The 10,000-nt window shown below is 40.9% G+C and overlaps 1 protein-coding gene across 1 annotated transcript in view; it reads right to left on the bottom strand.

Annotated features, from left to right (window-relative positions):
• The window catches only part of ppfia4 (PTPRF interacting protein alpha 4), a 28,526-nt gene extending 23,622 nt beyond the window's left edge, over nt 1-4,904 (bottom strand). Inside the window, exon 1 of the mRNA XM_087178570.1 lies at nt 4,842-4,904. Within this exon, the coding sequence (XP_087034696.1) occupies nt 4,842-4,904 (63 nt within the window). The remainder of the gene's footprint in view (nt 1-4,841) is intronic.
• Nucleotides 4,905-10,000: the final 5,096 nt, after the last annotated feature.

Below are 10,000 nucleotides of genomic sequence, written 5' to 3'. Positions count from 1 at the left end.
AGCAGTGAACTGAGGTTTTGGAGACTATCTATCATCCCAGGATGGAAGGGAAAGCAAAGCATATAGCAGTGCACTCGTTTTAATGGTCTGTATTTTTTAATCCTCTTGTGGGAACATACCTAGTACCGTAGTTAAATGAAATACTCAGATACAATATAGTGCAGTAGGTCAAACACTCACAGTATTCAACACAACCCTGTACTTTTTCTTCCTCCACTGTGATGAGCATATGTGTATGAACTTGTGTGTATGTGGGAATATTTGTATGTGAATAAGGGGTGTGTGCGTTGTTGGGAGGCAGGTGCTGCTGCACTCATCTCAGATGACGCGACTGTTATTTTTCACTGTGCCAGTTATTTCCTGCTTGTTATTCAGCAGTAAATCTGTGGTCGAGGAAACCGACTATGAGTAATATGAGGACCCAATCATCCATTCCTCAGCCCACTGCCAACAGCATTCACAATACTTTTAAGAACAGTGTGTAACCTGCAGCAGAGGAAAGTCAGTCTGCTATTATTGTAAATTCCTCTAAATGGAGCCTAGCTACCTCAGTACATCACTTCTCTTCTCAAGGGTTAAAACTATTGCTCATCAGACCATATCCCAGGACTGACTCACTCCCGATACCCCTCGGGTAAATACTGAACTTGGGACGACTGCCCTCCAGTACTTTGCACCCCATAAATGGAATGACTTGACCATTTTTTGAACTTTTAATTTTAGACCTATTTATAGATGTGTGTGGCTCTATTTTCTCTATTTTTTTTTTTTTTTACCTAAATAAAGGTTATAACTAGAATGGCACTCAGCAGATACCTCTGCCAAACATGTCTGTAAAATCCAGATTAATTATCTGGATCTGCACCAAATTGTATAGATATCAATACCATTAATATGTCTGATTTTTTACATCAAGATCCATAAATTATTTCCTGAGAGTTTGATGAAAGCATACAAAAATGCCCCTTTAACTGTATCAGAGCCAAAATTTAATAGGTTCTTCCCTGGCCCATGCCTCATCCCTGCAAATTTGCTCTGTACTTTTTTGCTGACCAACCAACCGACCAACCAACTACTCACATAAAACCATGAGTTCTTGTCTTTAGGTAATGAAAAAGCTATTTTAATGACTATTCTGAGTCCCTTGGTTTTATGATCACTCTATGGCTATAACCATTTATATGAATGGATCACCCTAACAATGCCAGTCCATAGTGGCGCTAAATGAGTGACCATTATCTCTTTGATAAGATCTCAGATATGGACCCACAATACAAAAGAGTTAGAACAGATTGAACATCCTCTTGATTGTGCCATAACAGAGTTATTGCCCTTCCTTTAATAGTTGAGACAAAAACTTCTAAAGAAAAAAATCTAAGAAATGTAAGTGAAGGTATAATTAAAGATTTTTAGAGTCCACTCTTTTAGAGTAGAGTAGAGTGCTGCAGCCACTCAACAACAGAAACAAGTCCACTTATAGCAATGTCATTTTCACAGTGCTGATCACATGACCTGCAGTATCCAAACCCAGGGTTTGCTCTTGCAGCCGAGAGGCTCTAAAGACGCCCAGATAAAGGAACCAGGACACACAATGTCACAATAAGACAAATGGGAGGGAAGCACCCAACACAGTTCAAGAGTGACACTTGTAGACATTTTACTTTCAATGTTCACTCAGGATAGCTAAATGGAAGAGTGAATGGACAGCGTCCTCATCCACTGACAGAATGATAACAAAACAACTATTTGTAATGCATCTGTATTTCTCATTTAGTTGTTCTGCAGCACATTTTTCTGTCTTCCCCAGGAGTTTAGTTGTTAACTGTAACTGCAGTGCAACCAGACAATCTCCTGTGTTTTGAATACAATATCTTCTCTCTCTCTCTCTCTCTCTCTCTCTCTCTCTCTCTCTCTCTCTAACCACACAATTGCTTTCACAACAGCTCTATTTACCTGCGCATTCACAGTAACTTGGCAAGTTTACAGCTGTTCTCTGCAGATTGTTGAAGGTCATTTTATGAGAAAGTGGAAGGCACTGGCAGAATAGTATACCAGAAACAAAACAGTATATTTAGATTTCATAGATATACATAGATTTCATGCAGTGAGCAACACACAGCCTCTAACTTTATAGCAACCGTACTTCTGCTGTGCGTGGGTAGATTAACAAGACAGGAGAATGAAGCCAAAACAGACATAAATCGATGTCACCCAGAGCCTGAGAACAGTGACTTGGAGCATCGTCCCTGTGAGCGTCAGTCGGTGGGAGGAGAGGAAAAGAAGAAAATAAGTGACTAAGCAAGAAAGAAAGAGACTGAAACTGTAAATATGATCATTATAACTCTTTCACGCATGGTATGATTCATGGGGCAGGGTTGTGATATCGTTTATGTCAGTCAGAGGATGTTTACAGCTCAAGAGCGCATCACAAGTGCAATAGTCAGACTGCATTTTGCATCTCTAAAAACAGGAACACGTCCTCAACTAAATTCAATTCTGCTGCATTCATCCATTAGTAAGACTTCGGATTTCTGCTTTCAGAGATATCAGATTGAATATGACAACCCAGAAAAACTTGATAAGATGAATTCTGCGTATTTCTTGAATACAGAAGTGGGTGTGACATAGTGCTGCCTCAATGCAGTCACTATATCACTTAATCAATTTTGCCATTCCTGTTTTTCCTTCTGTTGTTCAGCAATAATAATACAGAAGTCAGTCCTGTTTAAAACTGAGTTTATAGCTTCACTCACGTACCACGGCAACGTCTGACTGAATTAACTATAAAATAAACTGTAGAGAGCTAGAAAGTGCTTGTTTGAGCAATCCTGTAGATGTGGCACAAGTTCCACACTCCAAACTGCAAGATAAGAATCACTAATAAAGATGAAACTTCACGGGTAAAACTACAGGAATGATCATTTGCTGTGGAGAGGCAGAGATGAGCAGATACACCATCACAGATGGTCTGTAATGACTGAGCTCCTTTCACTTGCGCACACCAAAAGATACTAAATTAACTCTGATGTAAATCATGGTAATTCACTAAGGAGTGCCAGGGTGAAGATGAATGCGGGGTCGGGGACTGGAGAATGAGTGAGTCCCCGGGGAGACTCAGATATCACAGCTCTGCAACTCTTGACCAGAGCAGAGAGAGGGAGAGAGAGAGAGAGAGAGAGAGAGAGAGAGAGAGTGAGTGAGGCGGCGAACAGCAGAGAGGTGGACTCCACCTTCCTCTGACAAATCTTAGTCAACACACACACACACACACACACACAGCACTGTGACACACATACACCACCACCACAACACCTTGACTGGGTGTTGGCCCGAAGTAGGCAGTGAGTAACCTGTTGCCATGGCGCTGCCCTGCACGCAGCTGCCGTTGCCATGGCAATGGCTCATTAGGAAAGTGAAGTGTTTGAGCAGCACACAAACTTTGAACGTTAATGCAGATGCACGTAGATGCACATCCACATACTCTGAAACACAAACATGCACAAAGCCGCTGAGAGATTTTTCCGTCTGTGTGACGATGTGACAGCTGTCGAGAGCGGGGAGAGAAGCAGCTGACTGCAGCATCTGACAGATCTCCACCCTGACTGGAGCTCTGGAGGAAAATGTTCCCTCCAGGATGCCGAACATAGGACATGAATTTAAAAAAAAACCAACACCAATTTTTTATTTTTTTTTTTCATGGCTGAGACGGATAAAAAATTATATATAAAATATAATATAAAATTATGCTTCTGCATTATCACTGTGAGTCATGAACAAATCAGCCTAAGTGAAGCACATTAGGGATAATGCCAAGACTGACTGAAGCTGTGCCAGCTCTGGACTCACTTCTGAAATGCTGATAACGCAACAGAAAATACACTTGGTGTAAATACAACTCTGTAAATCCCACTCCGAACACCTTTTAGGGTTTACTTGGAAAGTAGAGGATCTCTGTTTGAAATCCAAAGCATAAGTGAATCTAAAACAGCTCTATCCACTTTTCAGATGAGTTAGATGAAACCTGGCAGAAACCCAATAACTCACCACAATCAAAACATGCATATCAACAGTCATTTAATAGCCTGAATATTGGCCATAAAGTTGATTGATGCAGCAAAAGCACTTTTACAGCGATAGAATAGTCCAACGCTGACACGTCAGCTCTGTCTGTCTCCCAAATATCCCTTTCTTATGGTTCAGCAGTGAAGAGGTGTCAAATGCCTGCAGGTTTTCCAACTTTCTCTCCATTGAAGGCCTGAGCCCAGAATAGCATCCATTCATGTATCCCAGTTTTCTTCATTAAAGCAAAGCAAAACCTGCACCAGGAAAAGGGACAAAGAAAGAGAGGGAGGATGAGAGGGGAGTACTTCCTCTGCTCGGATGAAAGGAGAAACACAAAGAGTTTCTGTTGCGCATCAGTAGAGTTTGTCTCTCGCAATGCGTGTTGTAATAAACATATGGTAAGTGTAGCACGCACAACAGTCATCGAAAAAAGAGAAACTTCCCCAACAGTGCATGACAGATATTCATCGTCTTTATTTCTTGGACAATTGGAGGTTGAAAACATGCAGCTAGCCACATCAACCAGTGAGAAGCCTTTGTGGAGGGGGGTGTGCCCACATCTACAAACCGATACGCAATTTGCAAACGAAGGAGGAGGAGGAGGAGGTGGAGGAGGAGGAGGGGAGGAAGAGGTGGAGAAGAGGCCATATCTCAGAGTCATCAGTGCTGAAATCAATACTCAGGCAAGGACATGTGGAGACTGCAGAGAAAGCTGTTTGAGCCGGAGACAATCCTTCACTGGTAACATCCAAAAACTGTACAGGTGCTGAGTCCCCTACCTGGTACATGTAGGTGTTAAAGTGGGTCCCATTCTGAAGGTGGATCTTCACTGTTGGGTTCATGGTGGAGGCTAAACATATCAGATCCCTCCAACAGACCCCCCATAAAAAGAGAGACAGAGATAGGGAAGGAAGTGAGGGTGAGGAAGGTGGAGAAGAGGGCTAGCTCCTCTGAGTCCCGGTCGACACTGAGTGTAGCAGGGCTGGATGAGATTCTCGTGCTGCTCCCTGTGCCCCTCCGCCGGGACAAGAGCACTCCGCTAGTCAGCCTGCTCTAACTACAGCCTGGGACGGGCTGGGAAGAGGGGTAAGAAGAGAAAGAGAGAGCGAGAGACAAAAGAGGGAATAGAATATATAAATGGGGACAGGCTGAGAAGAGGGGGAAAGCAGGGTGGGGGTAAACATGTATGATTTTGGTTGGAGAGAGTGAATGAGACAGAAATGATGATGACGGAAGGAGGAGGAGGAGGAGACAGAGCGGCTGATGGAGGAAGGAAGAGGCAGGGTTTAGACAAGGACTGCTGGGGGCTCTGGCCACCTGTTCTCTGTTGCTCACACACACACGCACACACACACACACACACACACACACACACACATGCACGCACCCATGTATGCACGCACACACACACACACACACACACACACACACACACACACACACACACATACATACTCACACAGGCACATGAAAGTTTAGGCACTCAGAGGGAGTTTTTAAGTCACATTTGGAACTAATGCCAAGAATTAGCATGAAATGAAACGCTCTATTTCCCCCTAATAAAAACTCCAGTCACTGCTGACTCAACACAAATTCAAGAGACCCATTTTCCTCCAGCGTGACACTGTGCGCGCTGATTCTTTCTATTTATAAATGGCAGGCTGCTTCGTCCCTATTCTCTCAGTAGGATTATCAAGCATGCACTTGACTGGAGTCTATAGGCTACTGTAAGGAATATCATGTTAGTGTGTCATCTGCAAGATTCAAAATTCTTCATCTTTTTGGCACCATGACATACTTGAGTATTACATCAAACTTATATGAGCACACCCTAAATATTGAAATTTAAAATTTGGCACAAACTCACATATTCACGTGACCTATATTATCATATATTCAGAAAGCCAACATCTTTTGGCTATTTAAAGTACACAATTATCATGATGATATGTCAAAGTCAATTTATTCATGACAGGGAGTAGCACACATCCCAAAAACAGTTGTATAATATCTTCTGTGGCTCTGTAAGAGCTTTGTCGAGCCTGAGAAAATTCCTTTTGTAATGTAACCTGAATAATCCGGGTTTGAACCTGAAACCGACACATTTTAACAGAAAGCCTGCTGGGCAAATTTGGGGAACTGAGTTTGAAAGACATGGGCATTAACCAAGCAGGGAGGGTCTAACAAAAGACAGTATCAAGTTGCATTATGGGGAATGTAGGATCAAGGTTTTGTAGGGCTTGAACTAAAAGTCATGATATCTCTGCCTCTTCTTCTTTTAAATCCGTCCCTTACAAGTGTCCCAACTTCACTGAAGCTGATTATCATTAGTCCTTTCTCTTGTACTTTTGCTGATACTGACACTTCGCACATACGCCACTCACTGTTACTTTTCTATGTGTTTTTGGGATGTGTGCTCCCGGTGAAATTCTAGCAATTCAATAACAACTGACATGAGGACGACTTCCTTGAGTATCTTTTCATCAGATGTTAGGAAAGTTTTATAAACTATAAACTATATACATTTTTTATTTTCATTGGTTTCGTCAAAATGTTTTCAAATGTTTACAGTACTGTGCATATACTGTCAGTATATGCACATTAACCCAGCTCTATAAATAGAGGAATGTATTATGTTCTTATCTTTAGCTGTATGTCTGTGTCTGTAACTATATTAAGAACTACTGAGAATAACAAACACATTGTATGTGTCCACTTACTTGGCTAATAAAGTTGCTTCTGATTCTCTGCAAAGATACACCACTACTAAAATTGTTTAGCTAGTGTCTAATTAGTTTGAACTGATTTGATTGTTCATTAATTTCATTCTTCATCCCTCTTCTATTTAATTCTCACTCCACTATCATCTCATGCTCCACCACTTCCTGAGCTCACCCACTCACTTATTCCATATTCTGTGTTCAATCAGTAAAAAAAAAAGAAAAGAAAAAGAAAAAGAGTTGTTGGGAGTGGCAGTGCATAAATGTGGAAAAAGACAAAGTGAAAAATGGTTCTACTTGCTTGCACCTGGTTGTCAGGGAAACAGGGTTCACAGGAGAGAGAATATGAATCAGTGAGACAGACAAGTCTGCACACATCAAAACATCCTTTAGTGATTGTGGTGACTTCCACCATTAACTGACAGCAGCTCACTGAAGCCTTATAACCACTCAGTAGCCACACACAGTGGTCATTCCTGCCGTCTGGGTTAGTGGTGACACAGAGACCCCTACTGTCGGCATGAGGTACCCACACAAAATAAGTCATGTTTAAATTTCACACAAAATAAGTCATGTATAAATTTCCACACATACACAAGCAAAACATGTGTATGAGGAGGACAGATATGCCCTGGAGTTAAAAAGAAGTTTGATTATGCAAACAATGTGCATGTGACATGATTTATAAGAAGAAGAAGAAGCAGGAAAACGAGAGTGACAAGAGAAGCCGGTAATAATTCATGTATGGTGATAACTTATCCTTGACATCAGTGGGAGCCAGTTTCCATAGTTTTTCAGTCAGAGACAGAAACACCAAAACATTCAAACAGGCACTGAACACACAGACACAACCACACACCACAGGGCACACACACATCAGCAGTACTGACAAAAACACAAGAAACTTGACACATTTGAAACTCCATTTTCTGCAGATGAATTCACTGTCAGAGGGAGACCTCTGACAGCCTCTCTCAGTTTTCTTTCTCTCTCACTTCCTCTCTCTACCTGAGTCTCTCTCCTCTGGCTGCTGCCTAACTACACTTGATTACATCTTTCACACTCTATCCACTCCAGCTCCTCCATGCCCTCTCTATCCTTTTTTTTTCTCTCTTTGCTCTCCCTTTCTCTTCCTCTCTTTTTCTATTTTTCTCAAACGTTCCTTATTTCAGCTGAACCTTACCTCGACGGAGAGCAGCCATTTTATATCATAACATAATATGGAGCAGAGGGCAGCCAACCAACCACCCTCATCCCACCATCACTGGATTTGGTTTCAGGAGAGAGTAACACCTGCACCTTGAAACCAAACCAGACAATTTTATATTGTTCCTTCCATAAGTCTGACAAAACAATTGCAAATGCTGAATTATTTCTGTATTATTACTGTAATGCACTAATCCCACTGAAAATAACACTCAGTGGGACTGAGAGATATTGTAGACCGTATGAGCATCTTTAATATTAAGCCACCAGAAATAAAATAAACGATATTGTTTATGTTTAAAAATGTTTTTTTGTGCACCAAAACATAATTTTGTCTTAATCTTGTCTTTTGATGCATTTATATTGATTATTGTTCAATACTAGTGTATTTTTAATTGAATATTAAAGGAATAGTTTGACATTTTGTGAAATACACTTTCACTTTTTTTATGTAGAGTTAAATGATAACATGGATACCACCCTGTCTGTACGATAACTATGAAGCTACAACCGGCAGCGAGTGAAGCACCTCTACAGCTCACTAATTAACAATGTTACACAGGCTATTTCTTGGCCAGGACCCATAACTTCCTGTAGTCTGGGCTGGTTGCTTGGCAACTGCCTCCAGAAAGAGAGAGTCCAGGACATAATTCTCTCGTTAAAAAAAAAAGTTTTTACATTTCAGTTTTTGTTGATTTTAAACAAGCAGATAAAACGTGGATTAGTGAGCTTTATAGGTGTTGGTAGACAGAGTTTGTTACCTCCAGACAGAGCTAGGCTAGCTGTTTCCACCTGTTGCCAGTCTTTATGCTAAGCTAAGCTAACCAGCTGCTGGTTGTAGCTTCATACTTGCTTGGCAATATATGACAATGGCATCAATCTGCTCATCTAACTATTGGCAAGAAATGAAGATGATGTTTACTAAAATCATTAACTATTCACTTAACATTGAATTAAATATAAATATAAAGAATATACAGCAGATGAGTGATATGTTTGTAAGGCCCTGAGTAGTAGTATATCTGTATTTTTATTAATGCAGAGCTCATCTTGATTATAAGGGATAGACAGAGGATATTGTTTAGGGATTTTAGCAAGTCACCAAAATCGTAACTGTGAAACTGACTGGAACAAAACTATGAAATTACACCTTTATTTATTGCTGTTTCCCTATCTAGCCATCCAGACGTCAGACACAATCATCACTCTGGGAAGAGTTATGTTTCTAGATTTCCACCTTCCTCATCTCCTCATTCTCTTGTTCCTCCTCCCGCTTTCCTCATTTTTTTTTTTTTTTTTCCAGTCTCCTCTGTCACCTCCTCCCTCCTTGCCTCTGCCTGAAGCACCTGTGTCAGCTCTGTCTCTCTCTCCTGCTGTCCTCATCACTCACTTGGAGAGCACGGCTTACCTCCTCTCCATCTCTCCTTCACTGTGTCCTCTTTAAGCTCCAGGTCAGTTCAAAGGGAAGCTTATTACTACCACAATGCGCACAAACATTGCAGACAACAGATGTACTTACACGCTGTTTGTATACACACTCATATCTGAACTTGACATGCAGCCCTAACTAGTCAAGTTACACAGATGAAAAAAATATGAAAATGTTCCTCTCTTTCCATTGTCATGGAAATACATTAATTATATTTTATTTAATCTGAATAAAAAAAGATAAAGTCTGTGTAAAAACAATGGTAAACCAATTTAAGAAACACACATACACTGTGTTTTTTTAATATATAAACTCCTACTATACACAAACACAAACACACTGAATCATTCACTGAAAAATACACAAACTAACACACATTTACTCCAGAGACCACACAAACACACACCTTCAGTCCATCCCAGCTGCTCTGTTTCTCAGATGAAAGTGTATCGTGGTTCTAGGGGAAAGCAGTAGATGCATCAAACACAGCTGTTTTAATATTAATCTCCATATTCAGAGTAAATAAACTGCTCCAAGGGTACACCCAGCATAATTTGCAATAATCTCCTCTCTTCCCCATCCT

The sequence above is a fragment of the Seriola lalandi genome, unplaced genomic scaffold (assembly GCF_002814215.2).
Source record: "Seriola lalandi dorsalis isolate HSWRI2012SDOR001 ecotype SW California unplaced genomic scaffold, Sedor1 jcf7180002054692, whole genome shotgun sequence".
Classification (NCBI taxonomy): domain Eukaryota; kingdom Metazoa; phylum Chordata; class Actinopteri; order Carangiformes; family Carangidae; genus Seriola; species Seriola lalandi.
This window is presented reverse-complemented; position numbering and strand designations above follow the sequence as displayed.